This window comes from Apteryx mantelli, chromosome 4, assembly GCF_036417845.1.
Source record: "Apteryx mantelli isolate bAptMan1 chromosome 4, bAptMan1.hap1, whole genome shotgun sequence".
Taxonomy (NCBI): Eukaryota; Metazoa; Chordata; class Aves; order Apterygiformes; family Apterygidae; genus Apteryx; species Apteryx mantelli.
Window position 1 is genome coordinate 27,817,871 of NC_089981.1, and position 18,453 is coordinate 27,836,323.

At 36.6% G+C, this 18,453-nt stretch overlaps 1 protein-coding gene across 1 annotated transcript; it reads left to right on the top strand.

Moving 5' to 3' along the window:
* On the top strand, positions 1–13,733 carry CYP2R1 (cytochrome P450 family 2 subfamily R member 1). The gene is made up of 5 exons (XM_067296084.1): positions 1–105; positions 2,695–2,836; positions 4,300–4,932; positions 7,858–8,187; positions 9,414–13,733. The coding sequence occupies exons 1-5, from the start codon at positions 76–78 to the stop codon at positions 9,587–9,589; spliced, it is 1,311 nt and encodes a 436-aa protein (XP_067152185.1). The 5' UTR covers positions 1–75; the 3' UTR covers positions 9,590–13,733.
* Positions 13,734–18,453: the final 4,720 nt, after the last annotated feature.

The following is an 18,453-nucleotide window of genomic DNA, read 5'->3' on the forward strand; positions in this document are numbered from 1 at the left end:
TTCCCGCCCGGCCCCGCGAGGCTGCCGCTCATCGGCAACATCCACGCGCTGGGCGCGGAGCAGCCGCACGTCTACATGCGGCGGCAGAGCCAGATCCACGGGCAGGTACCGGGGGCCGTGCGAGCAGGGGCCGGGCCGGGCCGGGCGCGGCGGCGGGAGGCCGCGGGGCCCCGCGGGGCTCCGGGCTCCAGGCCGGGAAAAGCTCGGCGGAAAACGCGGCCCGGCGCGGGGGAGCAGAGGCTCCGGCAGGGCCGGGCCGGCGCCGGGGAGCGACGGCGGCTCCGCGGGCCGGGCGCCCTCTTGGGCACGGCCCTGCGCCGGCGCCGCGCCGGCCTCCTGCTGCCCGCGGCGGCGGCGGCTCCCAGAGAGGCCGCGAAGGCGCAGACGAACAGACACACCAGCACGGCCCCCGGCAACGGGGAGGCGCCTGGACGAGGCAGCATTTTCACTGAGAACACGTTGTTTTAAAAACAAAGTGCTGTAAGGGGGACACCTGCGCTATTTATTTACATGTTTATCTCTGAGAACGGATTTTTTCAGTTTTTTCCTTTTCGTACTTTCTCATACATCGGACTTTTTCCCTTACAGTTACTTTTGGTCTCCCCTAGAGAAAAGACTTAAGCAGTTTTGCTATCTGTGAACCTTCCCGAAGTATCTTCCAAATTCCTCAGTCAGCTTCGGGCGACAGCTATATCCTGCAAGTTTCATGAAAGCTGAACCCGAACTCGCTCCCCTAGCAGGAGAAAGGCAGGCAGGCCTTAGCATTTGTAAGTGTGTGCGTGTACACACGCTTTTTGGCAGCAGCTGGCGAGCCAGCCCCTGTGTGCCAGCCAGCCATGAGCATGGCAGTACGCCTCCGGCTTATTTATAACGCCCGCAGTGTTTTACGTGGAAGGATTCTCACGGGGGGTCCGTGAAAGAGTGAGCTTCGTGTCCAGCAAACAACTCACGGTTTGTCAAGAAAACCATGTCTTTCAAACTGTTAGAGTCACTTAACTTTAACACCTAACAAGCAAAAAGAGTGTTGATAGAACATAAATCTTTCAAAAAGTTTTGTCAAGATCATTTATGAAAGCTACAAAAGAAAGAGTAATCTCAGTCTTGTCATGAACGGAAAGCAAAGTGTATGACTTAAAAGCATGCTAAATGGGAGAAATAAAAGGATAGGATTATCTTAACCTCAACCATTCTGTGATTCTGTGATCTTTTAATTCTTTTCCTTTTCTTCTGGCAATAGAAAAAAGTAAAAAGTGTTTCAAGCAAAATATTAGGATGAATAGTATGGAAATAGGGAGAAAAATATATCATCAAATAAATTAAGCTTTTCTACTTGCCTGGAGTGCTGTGAGCAGTTCTGTCCATCTCCTGTCAGAAAGGATCCTGCAGAGTTTCAGGAAACTTGAAGAAGGCCAATCTGGATATTGGGGGCTCTGGAAAAATACAACAGAGAGATTTTTAAAAATAGTATTGTATAATGTAGGAAGAAAGATTAAAAAGTTCTATCAAAGTATACAAAAATCACAAATAGTCTGGAGAAATATATCAGGAGTTTCTTCTTGTCACATAAAAAAGGAATAGAACAATGATAATAGTGGAAAAAACTCAAACTTGCTAAAAGGAAATAGTTTTCACAGAATGCATAATTAGACTAAAATTTTTTACTTCTTCATATAGTGGAGGTAAACAGTTCTGAGAACAAGGAAAAAATGTAGATTTGTATAGGTAAAAATATCAGCATTATAATGTTAAAAAAAGTATGAAAAGGGATATAGATTTCAACCTTCAGAGTTTAGGCTAATTTTTAATTTTTAGAACTTAGGATGAGATTTTCCTGTTGTTTATCCTGTATGTGCCTTCTGCAGGACTTATTGCATCTTCCTCCAAAGCACCTAATGCAACCCACTTCTGAAAACAGGAGGTGAGACTAGCGGGGCTACGCCAGCCTCTGCTGGCTCTCACCACGGCTCTCGTATCTGTCTTCTGATGATTCTGTCCAGTTTCAGAGACCAAAGGGACTAGATGGAGCTTGTTTTCCCGACTGACAGCACTTCTGCGTCTGCCATTACTACGTGACATTTTGGAAGGCTTCATGATATGAACATGTGGCTTCAGTCATGCTGCCCTTAACCAAATGAAGCCACTGGAATTTACGTTTACTAAGGAAGGGAGGAGGAGCAGATATGGCAGCGAAACTTTCCTTCCTCCTGGGGAGATGGTCCCAGCAAATTAGAAAAGTTGACAATTAAAGTATTTTATTTCTAGTTCTTCTTTAAAAAAACTATGTAGCATATCTATTAATGTTAGGGGGAAAATACATTTTTCTGATATATGTGCATTGTGGTAACAAATCACATTTTTTCTTAGCGACTATCTGAAAGCCTCCCCATTCCTTACTTTGGAGAGCGGGCCACTGTAGTTGCATTGCAAAGCACAGAATGTAGCATGGGCTCATTTACTGCATCTTTTGACAGATTTGACAAATTATCTCACAACAAACTCTACGATGCCACAGTTAGATTACTAGTGGAACCTCTAGTAATCTGTATGCTGTACTGAAGTTTATTCAAGTCTACAGTTTGCACTGATGTTTAGTGTTATTCCACCTTTTTGTTACTTGTTTTCATTATGTGGTCTTGAGATTTACTTGTAATAACATTTTACAACCTTTATTATTTGTTTTCTTTCCCCTCAAAGATTTTCAGTCTTGATCTTGGAGGTATATCTGCTATTGTACTGAATGGCTTTGATGCAGTAAAAGAATGCCTTGTCCATCAAAGTGAAATTTTTGCAGATAGACCATCTCTTCCTTTGTTTAAGAAGCTGACAAACATGGGAGGTAAGTGCTACTGTCTTAAACATAGAAATGTATTTTTTGCCCCATAGATGGGTTTATGATCACATGAAACATTTGCTTTAGGTATTTTCTCTACTTCCTTATGTCCTTGCATAAAATACTTGATGCTTCTTTGAAGATATTAAAGATTCCTTTCAATTCTGGAAAGAATTGTCACACTTGGACTGTGGTCCATAGCAAGAGATGCGTAATTCTTTGCCTCCAAATTTTTCCCCCCATAAATTAGTGACAGTTGATGGGCCACTTTGTTCCTGGTGATCAACTAACTTTGAAGCATCTGTTAGTTATCTTTTGGCTATGATCAATGAAAGCATCTTCTGAAATAGCTACATTTATCACCTCTTACTAGAATTCTTCCAATTGTTCAGTGTAAACTTTGAGTAACATTTTCTTTTGCATCTAGTCTTGCCTTCTGTGTAGATTTAGTCCTCATGAGCTGCAGATTTGCTTTCTGTAGCCTTCTTATTAAAAACATCTGTATTAGATGGGCCTTTAACATCCAAAATCATTTGGATGAGGAATTTCAGGAATTGGAGGAATTTCAGAGCTTACAATCAAACTAAATTTCTGTGGTTCAATAGTTCACTATTTTTCCATGGTGATTTTTGCTCTTTGTTTTCTACCTTTTATGCTTGGAGCTGTAGCATCTCTGTCACACTATCCGTTTTACTTTGTGCTCTAAAGCTTTCACCTGAAACCCAAAAGTTGCAGCTGTCTCCAGTTTGGAATGCATATTGTAACAGCTTTCCTTGGGATGTTCAATATTCATTTATTTACTTTTCTTAAACTGCTTAATTAATTTAACTACTTTTAACCTAGACTAATTTTTGAATTCAAGTTTAATAGGAAAGGTCATTTTATATTACAGAAAGATTTCGTTTCTTAACTTGTGTTTATCAGATGTATTACTTTGAGTAGTTGCTGAGTAAGAACAGTGAAGAAAGGGAAACATGGGCTTCAGCACACAATAGCAGCCACAGTATACACTTTGTGCCCTAGGAGGCTTGGGCTGCGATTGCTAAAATGCTTTCATTTCTTTACGGATACGCAGTACTCTCGATGTACCTGCTGATGTTACAGTCAGGCTGCATGTTGCTGTGTGGAAGTATCCTTAGCAACAGTTCCATCTTAGATCCAATTTTCCTATATATGAAGCGAGTCCAAATTGATCTGATATGTCTTCACACAAAGGTACAAAATCTATTACCCTACTATTAGGATAGGTTAGGCAAATGTATGTCAGGAGTAGTATAAGTAAACCTAATCCAGCTTTGAGACAGCGAGATCATTTGTATAGTCAATCACTTAGTGGTTCTTCCAGTCATCATGCTGTCATTTGTAATTCATAATAATTTACCTTTAGAGTGGACTGATACTTTAAAGTTTTATTACCTTATGGGAGGAAAAATAGTTGCATAAAATACTGTGTCAAAATATTTTTTCAGGCTTACTGAACAGTAAATATGGCAGAGGATGGACAGAACATCGCAAATTAGCCGTAAATACCTTTCGAATTTTTGGATATGGTCAAAGGTCCTTTGAACACAAAATTTCAGAAGAATCTATGTTTTTTCTTGATGCCATTGATACATACAAAGGCAAACCATTTGATCTCAAGAACTTGATAACAAATGCTGTTTCAAATATTACTAACTTGATTATTTTCGGAGAACGTTTTACGTATGAAGATGCTGAATTTCAGCACATGATTGGGATTTTTAGTGAAAATGTTGAATTAGCTGCTAGTGCTTCTGTATTTTTATATAATGCTTTTCCTTGGATTGGTATCTTGCCATTTGGGAAACACCAGCAGCTGTTTAAAAATGCAGCAGAAGTCTATGACTTTCTTCAAGAGCTTATTGAACGTGTCTCTGAAAATAGAAGGCCTCGGTCACCTCGACATTTTGTAGATGCATATTTAGATGAGATGGATTGCAATGCAAATGATCCAGAATCTACATATTCAACAGAAAACTTAATTTTCTCTGTTGGAGAACTCATCATAGCTGGGACAGAAACCACAACAAATGTTTTAAGATGGGCAGTGTTACTTATGGCTCTATATCCAAACATTCAAGGTAAGGTTTTTGACATTTTGAGGAACTGATACGCTTTCCTATTGCAATTTTAAAATGCTTTTTCAAAGTAGTAATTTGAAGTGCTATCCATAATCCTAACCAAAAAGAAAGGTTTGTATATATTACTCCATTAGATCTTTTTCTAAATGTATTATGGGCATATGTGAAAAGCTTATTTTATTTGCAGATGAAGGAGATATTAAGTATAAGGATAATATTTTAGTATATTGTTTTGGGAATAAATTTTTATGGAGTTTTAACAATTTTTTAAAATAAAGAATTTATCTTAAAATATGTAAGTTTAGTGGTACAATGCATAATATTGGTTGGCAGATGCACTAAATCATCAGCAAAAATTATGTAAATCAAGTTTTGGCTAAGTGTTTGGGTACAATTTCTTTTTATCCTTAAGAGCCTCACTTCAAAATAGACTTAGACATATTTTTATACTTTTGGAAAATAGCATTTAAAAATAAAAAGATGTTAGAGTCATTCTGAAGTGAGGTAGCCATATGGATGTTTGAATGCCAGCCCAGACATTTTGTGCAAAAATTTGGAATTTAGAGGTAAACAGTCATGCTTCTTGTTTCACTGCCCACACTTCGCTTTTCCTGTCAAAACCTTACCAGTGCTTAGTTCAACTAACTTCAGTCTCTGAAGAAAAAGCAGACTAAATGACACAAACTTTAAGACCTGGAAAGCTACTGTTTATACTTTAACCAAATAATATTGCTCTAACATCAATTTCATCATCTGTAGAATGGGAATTACAACACTACCCATGGCTATAAAGCTCTTGAGATCTGAAGTGCTGCATGGGAACCAGATATTATATGTGACTGATTACATTTTCTTCTTATGGTAATGAGTGCATGACTTTGTGCCTTCTAATTTCCTCAGTTAGAAAAATTTTTAATTTAAAATGGATGGGCAATAAACAATTCTTTTTAAATTAAAGGTCAAATTTTGTATTAACACTTTTAGTTAAATACAGCTTTAAATACAGCTTTACATATGTTAAGACCTGACACACTATAAACAATATAAATCATTGGGATTAAATTAAAAAATTGATGCCGAAGGTTTTTTTTAATCACTATTATTATTTTAAGTCTCATGTTCACCAAACTGGTTCAAATACTGGTTAAAATATCTGGCTAAGCAAGTAGAACCAAAGTTTGCTCAAATATCTTCTGACAGCCCTAACTTCTCACGTATGTTCTTATTTCATCCTTTCTAGTTAGGTAATTCATTCATTCAATACAAGGAAACTGATTAGAGATTAAAAATAGGAAAACTTTTTTCATCTGGCCCAGGAGTAAAAGCAAGGTCTGACAGGATTTTAAATGATGGGATTTGAAGTGTTAGTTCTAGAAATCTTGAAGGACATATGAAAGAAGTACCTAGCTTCTGTTCACTAACTACAACCGATAATTTTTTGTGGAAGCTTAAAACTGCTTTTGCTGTTTTTAACCAGTCAGCACATTTAAGATGGTTTACAACAAATGGATTTAAAAAAAATTTAATGCTTCTGAGTTTCACCAATTCATCTATATGCTTTGCACAATATAATAAGCTATCGAAAAAGAAAAATTTAATATAATAAAATGAAAAAATTAGAATCTGATTACTTAAGCTTTAGGATGCATATATACATGCTCCATATTTTTATTAACAAGGAGGTGCATTAAGTGCCATAATTAGTCAAAAGGGTATATTTATTCTTTACATATATATAAGAAGCTTAAATACAAAAAAGTTCACTTAAAGTCTCTGACCTTCTGATCTAAATCATTCTGTCCTGCTTCACAAACAACATCCAGATCTTAAAACAAGAACATCCTTACTCTTTTTCCATTAAGATCTGACCAAGACAGTATTTTTCAATGGAGATCAAGAAAACTTTGTAGTTTTTCCTCTTAAACATTAGCCAGTTTCATAGAGATCCACTCACCTAAAATCATCTTCTGATCTCAGATTTTGCAACATCATGAATTCCTAAATCAGGATTCAAAATCAGTTCATCTGGGTAAAAATAAAAATTACCAATGTTTCATTTATTTAGACTTTCTCCATCTAAGTATTACAATATACACTCATACATGACTAGATTACAAAACAGACTTTCACTAAGCTGCTTCTTGTCTCTTTATTCTGATGTGAAATATGTTAACTTCAGATTAAAGAACCTGGTGATTCTTCTATAATTTTTCTGTGATTGCTCAGCTTTTCATTACTGAACCCACAGGAAGTGTAAAAATCCAACTTTATATTAATTAGGGGCTGTTTGACAGTTTCAGCAAACAAAGTAACAGAAAAAAAGAAAGAGGTTTGAATCCATATGAGATTATTTAAATACCCTGTGAAATTATTTTTAAAAAAAGCTTAAAGAATAATTTAATTTGTTCCTTTACAGTTAAAATTTAGACTCTAACTACTGCTGTCCCTCTTACTCTCACTTTATTGTTACCAGATATTTCAGTTTAAGAATGTATGATTTTATGCTGTAAAATTCTAAAGAATCATGGCAGAATTAAACAAGGGAAAGTTTAAGTGGCTTATTTCAGAATTATCTATGTCCACTTACGTATTTGGTGTACTTTGTCTTTGCAGTCTCATGCTTGTTCTCTTAGTTTTGAAGAGCTCCAGAAATAAAAATATACTGAGCGAAGAAAAGTATATTAAGGCATCATATTGAAAATAATTACTTTTGAAATGAAGATTACTGGTGTATATGCTAGTAGGAATTCCTAGTAGCAGGATAAGGAAAACAGACTCTGAATTTAAGAGCTTATAAGGTATTATATTGTTGTATAAGATATTTCATGTTTCAGTATTCTTTTAAAAGCATATATTTTATATCCTTTAATTTTTTATTTAAACTATTACACCATAAACAGGTGGGTTTTTTCCTTTTCCTAACAGGACAAGTTCAAAAAGAAATCGATTTAATCATCGGCCCAAACAAAATGCCTGCTTTAGAAGAGAAATGCAAAATGCCATACACTGAGGCAGTTCTGCATGAAGTTCTAAGATTCTGTAATATAGTTCCACTAGGTATTTTTCATGCAACTTCTAAAGATACTATTGTGCATGGTTATTCTGTTCCTGAAGGGACTACAGTCATTACAAACCTCTACTCTGTTCATTTTGATGAAAAATACTGGAGCAACCCAGAAGTGTTTTTTCCGGAGAGGTTTTTGGACAGCAGTGGGCAGTTTATCAAGAAAGATGCATTTGTTCCTTTTTCACTAGGTAAAAGTGATTCCTTCCATTACTCTTTTTCAGAAATCTAGAAATGTGCAACATATAAGCAATGGCAATAAATCAGGAATGGACATCATGATATAGAATATCCACAGTTCTGATGAAATAGCTATTTTAAAATTATATTCAATATAAAACTTAATATCTTTTATATAGATGAGCATTTTGTTATATAAAGTAATAAAAAAGACAGTACTATCTCTTTATCTGAGGGTTTTATACATTTCATATTATTGTGGTAAATAAGTGATATTTGTTTTGCAATTAACGTGCATAGTCCTTTGCTGCTGAAGTTATGTACAGGTGATTTACACAATCAGCTTTCAAATTTCAGCACTCAGATCAGCACCAGAAATTGCAGATATTATTCAGAACTAGCTTGGGAGTCAGTATATAGCACTGCCTTGTCTTGAGGAAGTATTCTGATGGTCCTAAATCATCTTTATGGATCTGTCTTTTGATGTCTATAAGGTAGGGGAATTTCACATATTTTTAGCTACCTAAAAATTAGGTTTTGGGCTACCTCTGCAGTCAGTGAAAAAACATAGCCTTGTCTACAGGATGACTTAGTTTACCTATCGGGATACTCTTTCTCCAAAAATTTTAAGAAGAGCCAAAACAATTCCCTTAGATGAGATGCACAGTTTCTAAGTGGCCCAAGTTAGATGTGATAAATTCCATGTATTTTATTAAGCTACTTTTTACCTTATCTGTTCCAGATTTTGTTATCCATTCATCTGTTTCTTCCACAAACACCTTTACCCCTTGCAACTAGTCATGCATGATATGGGAACTAACATTTCAAGGCATTATCCAGAGCTGTTTCATATCTTTCTACTTACTATTATGTCAAGTAATAGTGATTGGCAGCAGGTGTAATTAAGAGAATAGTAGGAGACAGAGGCTGAAATTCAGTATCATTTGTTTAAAACATTTTCTGTCTAGAGTGGCACTTCAAGGCAGGATAAAATGGCTAATGGCTTATCTAAATACATTTGACAGGATTAGCTTCAATAGCATTCGTGTAGTGAAAACTACAAATTTTCTAAAACGCACTTGCCATAAATTGCCATCTATCCTTTCTTACAGAACACCAACATCAAATTCAGAGTTCCTCCTAGAACACAGAAATGACTATTTTCATTCATAATATGAGTGAAAATGTAATTAAATAATTTTAAAACCATCTTTCCAAAAACTTTTTTCCAATCCAGGAAGAAGACACTGTCTTGGAGAACAACTAGCCCGAATGGAAATGTTTTTGTTTTTCACTTCATTACTTCAGCGATTTCACCTGCGTTTTCCTCATAGTTTGATTCCAGATGTAAAACCAAGATTAGGTATGACATTACAACCACAGCCATACCTCATCTGTGCTGAAAGACGGTGAAGATGAGGGTCTAGATTGTGAGGTGGTGTAAAATGTTCGAAGTTGCAGCCACGGAGGATCCACATTGCCTTCTATTTTTAGATGTTTTCTTGTCAGAAGAGCAAGAATTCTAAGGACTTGCAGATAAATTCTGTCTATTTGTGCATAAGTTTGATTTCTGTTTATTTGATTTTCACAAAAACCAAAACAAAACACACTTCAACCAAAAATGTAAAACATGTCCTGTGTTTAAAGTTGATGTTTTCACTCCATCAATCTATTTTGAATCTAACTTCTGATTTTGGTTTTAAAGATGTAATTATTTAGGAAGCCATTTTTACTTTGGAAGCATATTTTTATAAATAGGGAGAATATGGCTCAAAATTTTTATACTTTGACTAATCTGTGAAAATCCCACATAAATTATTCCAGCTAAGCTGTTCATTACATCCATTAAATATACATAGCTAAAAAGGTTTTAAAGATATCTATTTAAATTTCTGTAATTAAGAATTATCTAACTATATCTTTTCCAGCCTTGACAAATGATTTGTCAATTCAAGCATTTTAATCCTTCCTCTTCCTTGCCCCGTCTTCCCAGTTGGTCTTCATTTTCTTTCATTTTTCTTTCCCAGTTGGTCATTTTCATTTTCACCAGAAACTCTGAATATGGTATGCCAGTCCCTACTGTGTGGAGAGAAGTGGGACCTCAGAACAAGGTTCAGAACAAAACCCACGCTGAGCAAGCAGTTACTTAAGGACAGGGCCAAATATCAGGCCTTGCTGTTTACACAGCTTATGCTTAGACTTGGAGCTGCAAAGCAAAAAATCTCCAACCACTCTGGACCTGGACCCTTTTTCTGAGGGCAGGAATGTGACATTTTCTGCTGACCTGGCAGTTTCAGCTGACACTGAGCAGAAACATTTCCTTTGTTTTGAAACAGCAAAAGAGAAGGTTCAAATGAAGCTAACACCATCCCACTTAGTAACAGCCTAACAACAGAACAACGCTGCAGGTCCCGTTTAAATTACTTTGTCTGCTGGCAGTCACTCACATGTCCCACGGAGTCTCTCAACGGCCTGTTTCTGGCTGCTCTGAAGAAGGTATGCTGGCTACTCCTCTTGCTGAAGAACTGCCTTCCAGTGAAGAACAGACAAGATTCAAAAAGGAGAGGGAGGGCGCGGCTGCGATAGCTGTGCGTTGGCCACTCCGTTAGAAGCTGTGAATGAAGCACTCCTAAGAGCGTGGCAGACAGTGGTGCGTAGGAGTGAGACAGCTGCTGAGGTTCTCGGTGCTGTCAGGACTGTGACTCTGCTGGATATCTGCATAAGCAGATGTTGGGGTCTTGCAGAATATTAATATAAAAAGTGTGGAATCTGCAGAAGTTAGGTGCCTTCAGCATGCACTTCCCATATCCCACCTTCTACTCTTAGATTAGACAGCCAGTACTTTGTAAGTAAGGTTTGCCACCTGGGTAACAAGAACTCGAGGATATCCTTTAGTTAAGACATGTTTGAAATAAATCTCTATTAAAGGGAAGGAAAAAAAAAAAGAGAAAAAGCCAAGAACCTGTTCTTGTAGGGCTATGCACAGAACACACCTGACTAGTGATAATTCCATTTTGCTGATGTATATTGAGATATAACTCTTCTCAATCTTTAATTCATTTAATGAGAACTATATTGATTATATGTCATTCTGGTTTCTAAATCAAAATGCCTTATAAAAGCCTTAGAATATCAATCCAAACTTGTACCATTATATGCCAACTTACAGTCTCATTAAGCAATCAAATACACTTGACAAACTGTCTTTTCTATAAGCTTTTATCAACCTGACTTATATTATACAAGTTTCATTCTGTATCAATTTTCCTCATTATTTTTCCTCAGATGAGACTGACATAGAATTATCCTAATGATCCAATTTAGCCATTTAAAATATTGACATATTAGCTTTTTCCAGTCCTCTGGAATTTCTCCATCATATCAGGATTAGTAATAACATCAGTAGCCTAGAGACCTCATCAGCCAGCCAGCTCTTCAGAATTCCCTGGTGAAAGTTTTCTAGATCTGAAATATCTGGTATAATTGGCTGCTATTTAACATCCTTTTGTGATTAAAGTATTGTGTGATAGAAATTCACTGGTTGGATTTTTGCCCAAATGCAGAACAAGTATGCATTGAATAGTTCATCTCAGCATTTTTGCTGGCGTTACTGCATTCTAAAAATTTCTGAGATTCCCATTAAGGAATGGATGGCTGTCATTGAAAGGGGTTTGTGTTGTATTTTTGTTTGTTATTTTCATAATATGCTTAAATGTTTGTATGCTTTAAGAACTCCTTATCTTTCTACTCTGCTGACCATAGATTTTGTTTGTCACTTTTATTCTACTGTTAATTTGCTGTATTTCATAGCTCACTGTTTAAATTCATTACTATTCTATTTTTCCCTCTTATTTGTTATATATAGCATAGCTACTTACATTTCCCTGCAAAGCCAGATTGGTTTATTAATCAGTATAGCTTTTTCTTGTCATAGCATTTAAAGATGAAAAAAACCATTATTTAATGTAGTTAATCCCTGCATCAAGGTAATATTGTTCCCATTTGCAGGAGTATTTCCAATTTGGCTTTAAAGATCCTAATGTGTTGGACTAAGACAATACATCCAGATACTGATGGAAAGATTTCTTTAATTGAAATTAAGTTGTAACCTCCCATTTTTTTCTAGTAATGCCATGTATTGGGCTCATGGTTTCACAATTTTCCTAAATTCCTCCCCCAGCATTTAGAGACTTCTAATTTTTGCAGTTAGCTCTTTGAATTCATGTTGATAATTTAGAACTGGAAGCACTGTTTCCAGGTACAGCCACCTCAGAACCAAAAAGAAGAAACTTTCACATACCTTCTCTGTAACTCTGCTAATGTACCCGAATGTAGGAAAGGGCTTTTTTGCTGTCAGTTTAGCTAGAAATGTGTATTCAGTTCACCTTTGCTGCTCTCAACCTGTGTTAATCCATGGCTCCATGGCAATCTTTCTTTTTTTCCAGCTTGTTTACTTCAGCTTCTTTCTGTTGCTGTAAGATTACAATAATCTTTGTGCTATTTTTCTGTCTTGTTCAGCGTTTGTAAATGCAGACTAGATTCTGCAGTCTGCTCACACGAATATGAATTTTAGGATTAAGACCTGAATTTATATTCTTTACTTAGTCATATCTTTTAATTTGTCCTTGAGTTATAACTAGTTGTCTTTTCTGAGGGCAATCACAGACATTGTTAGCTGGAGAGTTCATACACAAAACTCACCATTCCATTAGTTTATTCCCTTCTATATCCCATTCCAAGGTCTCCACAGCCAACTATAGTGTAGTACCAGTAGGCAGATTATGAGCTGCTGTAACACAGCTAGCTAGCTTATGTGAAGCACTGTTCAGTTTTATTTCATTCTTTTCCTACTTAATGCTATATAAATGTATAATCACTTTGGGAAATTATGTGAGGTTTTAGTACTGATAGATATGTAGCTCCCTGTTAGTTTATTTTCTGTGCATTCCCCCATTTGGTTTACTGTTTCTCCTGCATCCATTTTTTTCCATCTTGGTTACAGTTTTGTACAACTGCCTTAAACTAGACACTCCAGAAGTGGTCCTGCTCTTTTGTGCCATTTCTGTCCATAAGAAAGGATGTTTTCTGCCCTGTTTCTCAGGCACAAAGCCTGAAAAATTACCTATACCCAATCCCAGGTTTAAGGCCTAGGGCAAAACACCTTGCTATCTGCCAGGAGATTCCTAATTGGTGCAAGAACTGCAGCCAGTACCAAATTATCTCAGTCCTCCTCTTCAAAACTCTATCCTTAAACTTAAGTGTTGGGTTAACAACCTTGGCCAAGGAAGTCAGCCTTCCCCAAAACTGAAAAGGGAACTGAAAAAGAACTAGAACCCCATCATGGTCAACACTTAAAGAATGCCCAAGAAATTCTAACTCTCCATTTCCTGAACTTCCATTAGTTTCTGTGATATTGGTGAATATAAGCTTACTGTGAACCTAATACATTCAGGAAGGTTCATGAATGTATGTCTTCAAAAATTAACTATACAGACTGAGATTTCATAAAAGTTCGAGAAACATTACTGTTTCTCTGAAAATAAATCATTTGAATTCATTCTGATTGAGTCTTCATATGTATCCAGAATATGTAATGACAGAATGACCTAGGGAATCATAATAATGCTTATTCGTTAGTTTGCCAGTACACACTACAAATAGTTCAGCTAACTCAGACCGTATGCCAAGACATATCTACATAGCTTTTCAGTGAACAATCTTTCAAGTCTTAGTTCTCAATTTCTCTTAATAAGGGAATGATGAAAGAGAAACAGGGGAAGGGGAGAACATTATAGCTGCTTATTATAATTAAGCATCTATTTTAACTCATGTGAGCAATGTTTTAACTGGGAGCTAACAACTGTCCAGAGGTTCAGTCATATAATCTGGAAAATGAAAGTTAATTAAAACAGAAAAAATGTAAATAGAGAAGAATATAGCAGATTGAAAGCAACTAGCCAATATTTTCTAATTTTCACAACTATTTACAAATCATTCTGAAGCATAAGTGGTTTATCTGGAAAAATAATTACTGTTTTTTGGATGACATTTCTGAATTGAATCAACAGAATTTTTCAAACTAAGTACCAACTGAGCCACTGGTAAAAATCACTGTATCTATAGCAGCTAAAGTTCTATTTTGGATTGCAATTTAGAAAGAGTCTGCTTATTTCACTCTTAAAGTTAATATAGAATTATGGTAATTTTTAAATCTATACAGAATCAGGGATGGAAAGGAGCAAAATTTGCTCCTTTTTTAGGTCAGTAGTGACTTATAAGCTAGAAATCAGACTGGAAGATGTTATCTCCTTAGTCCATGGATTGAGTAACATTGCAGGAAACAAACTGGACCTGCAAGACAAATTTTCTTTTAACCAGAAAGTGCCTAATAGAGTTCTTTCTGCTGTGCAGGTATGTCATTGTATTATGGGTAAAGAGAAATGCTGTATCCAGGAGCCCTAGAAATTTTTTTAAGAGAACAAAATGAATATATTTTCTGTAGATACAAAATATTTTAGGTCATGCAGGACCAGGATCTGGCATTAGCAGAAGGACCTTGCTTAAATGCCTCTGGAGCTCCATGGCAATGCCTTCTTTAGCCTGCTGGTCACTGGCAAATAGCTGGTAAATCATTGATTTTGTTGTTGAGAATAGCTGCCAAGAACAGGAACAGAAATATCTCCCCTATGTAATTTCTGTGGATGCTGAGAAAACAGGCATGTCATACTAAATAATGCGCTACTGGCAAGTCCAAACCTCTGAAGTTATTCACCATGCCAAGGACAAACTAGGAAACTTTCTATGTAGATGCTTAAGGAGAGCTCATTTCTTTGCAGACCATGTTCCACAAGAACTGTTGAAACAACAGCTCTCCAGAGGATATCACATCAGCTCCTGATAGTGTCTAAGGCAAGCTTTTGGTGTTAGCTTTAGAGATGTACAAGCTGTTGCAGATATGACAGCAAGGCAAGAGAAGGCTAATGGTACCTGCTGTATAATGGGCACACTAATAGAGCTTCTCTTCTTAATAACCCAACCTACCCTCAACAACCACTCTGACTTACCTGAAACATGAGTGCTTGTGGCCTAGTTCACCTTTTTTCTTCCTACTGATATGAGCATCTGCTTGAGTTAAATTACTGAACAGATCTGCACATCTCCATTTTCCCTGTACCAGGTTATCTTGCAAAGGAAACTGATGTATTCCGAGTGGGAGAATATTTCGGCATCCCCAGTGTAGGTAGTATGGATAACTGGTATCACAGAACTGCACAGAATGATCTGATGTGCACTGACTTTAAACTGTAGAAGTTTAGTGTAGTCTCTATTCAGTGGGATTTGGTATTTCTCTCCAAATGTTCTTTGCCCCTGACTAGACTCAAGCAGAACACTTAAATGCGGATCTTTCTGTATCTGCTTTGGTGATACCTCTTTAGGCACCATCGTGGTGCAGGCAAGTTTCCAGTAGAAGATCGTTCTGTCTTCTAGTAATGTTGCAGAAGTTGTAGACTGTAATCCTGGAAAGAGTTCACTTGATTACATTCATTTCATACACTTACATTACAGTCACCCTCTGTGAGATGGTTAGACTTCTTTTTGGCCATATCCATTATCGATAGAAGGTCCTCCCCTTCTGGACTCTAGCCTTTTTGGATGTGTCCAAATATAAATTCAGATGTCTATGAGCAAATAACAGAATACAGGCATAGGATTAGGGAAATCAATACAGAAAAGAGGTAATTCTTAAAAGGGCTTGGGATTCATGGTAGATGGTTAGTTAAACATGAGCTTTGGTTTAACCGTGCAGCCAAAAGAGCTCATATTGACAGACTATTGAGTGAGGATACAGCAGCTCCATCTGTATTTGGTGCTGGCACAAGCATTCCTTGAATACTGTATCCTGTTGTCCATAATTAAAGGAGCATTCAAAAAAGTTAGCAGCATTCTGAAAAAGCCATGAGAATGGCTAAGAATATGTTTATGCTACATATCCTGGGTAGCTGCCAGGTACTCCTACTGATTCGTGAGCTGACCAAATAGTATGGGATCATATCAGAGCCGGACCATGTCCAGACTAATGTGCTTTCATTTCAGAATGATTTATTATTTCATATTTGGTGATACACTAGCACTGTTGAACAGCTTTTGGGTAAACTGGAGGCTCAAGCATCTGTCCAGAATATACACCACAGAAGTGTACTGTAGAACATACTGGGTAGTAACACATTCAAGAGACTTCATTTGCTTTGTTTACCAAACACATGATTAGTAAGTATTATGATTATGATTAGTAAGTAAGATAAGTATCTTGATTACAGTCTACAGCTATCTATATAGATAATAGAAAGTTAATAAAAGAGATCTCTGCAGTCAGTAGGCAGGAATATAAATAGAAGTCAAGATGAAACATCTTTAAACTAGGAAACAGGTGAATGGTTTGGACTACTTTAGACTAGGAATCAGGTGTATAACTAACAGCGAGGATAGTTATCCATGGATTGCTACAGAAATTTTAAAACCAGTTATCAGATATTTCTCTTGTGCTCTAGTTCTAACTTGCATTGCCTTCAGTATGAGAAGTAAACTAAGTCACAGTAGTCTCTCCTGTCTTAATTATCAGTTTATATAATAAACTGTTCTCCCTCAACCCCAAACTTCCACAAGCTATTCAAGTGTTAAAGGAGTCTGAGCTTACATAGCAAGCAGGCCTTTTCGTGATTTGATACGTTGTCCTGCTAACTAGATTCTGATAGTTTGCAAAAAATGCAAATAAGATATTAATATGCATATTATTAGCCTAAATAGAGCCTAAAGGTTTGTACAAGTACTAGTGAGTAGATGAGAGATTATGTTGTCATTAACATAGCGCATTGACTTGAAAAAGTAGCAAGTTCAGAGAAAACAGTAAAAGACAGCCTGAAAGGGTGGTGAAAAAAGATGATGTAAATTTTGCAACACCACATTGAATAGGAATATATAAGGACTAAGGATAAATAGAAAAAAAATCATAATGGTGAAGATGTCAGATCAGAATTTATCTTTGGGTAAGAGAGATAGAAGGATGAAAACATAAGATAACAGCCAAGTGCAGTGGACTATTAAATAAAAGTTTGAAAGGATAAATTCTCAGTATAAGTCTGAAGGTACACAGGTGTTTTCAGAGCCGCTAGATGTTTGAAGGGTGAGGTTTTTTTTTTTTGGAGCTGGGCCTCATAATTCAAATCCCTATTAAGATCAAATTAAACTTTTGTTCTAGAAATATTATACCTGCTGTCCTTCATGCGATACAACTTGACAATCAGCAGCTTCTTTCATTTCTAGATCCCCTCAGATATTTTTGAAAGCATGTCAACTTTCCTGATGTCAATGGCATTATAATAAAGCAGAACGCACACTCAAATTGGTCACTTTTTAGGAAGACTGCCAGGCTTCCGGAGACATTACGTTTTTGACATTCTTCTGAATAATAACATTCCGAATAGATTAAATCCATTAAAATAGTGGAGCAAATCAGGGATGTGCAATCTAATCCAATAGTTTGGCATGACTGCAGCAAAGCAGATGGCTGCTGGCCCAAAATTTTGCATGCGATATATAACAGCCCATAGTAGTATTCCAGAAAACAGAACAACCTTACTACTAATTCCCTTGCTGTTTTCAAATGTTAACTTCCTTGATTAGGCTAGTAATAAAAATCTTAAAAGAAATTTTCATTATTTGTATAAATTATGACATATCAAAAGGATGAAAAGTGATTACATACAACAAATATAAGCTTTTTACATTACAGTTGATTTCTCAGGATACTTAACATTAATCCCACTGTTAGTGTTTAGACAACAGCATACACGTTTTATGTCCCATGGACACTCTTAAGCCCTCATTAAAATGAGGGGATAAAGGATAGAGAAGGCTCAATTGCTGCTCGGGTCCTTTACTAATATAGGGAATCCAGGTAGGTGTTTCATGCCAAGGAGGAATGAAGGTTAGCTAATGGAATCAATATGGACAAAACATCTTAGAGAAGTCCAGATACTCTAAGGTAATTAAGTTTCCTTTCTCTACATGCACCCCACTTTAAAGAGGGGTTCAAATACCCTTTGGCTGTCTTCAGCTTACACAATAAGTTCAATTAAGATAAAAGTGCTGATGAGCATGCACCACAGCAGAACTTTATGACCCTAATTTTTCCAGGAAAAACATAGGTACCTATGACCCTTCTTGTGCCTACATAAATTTGGCAGTTCATGTAATTGCACTTCTATGTGCCTAAATTC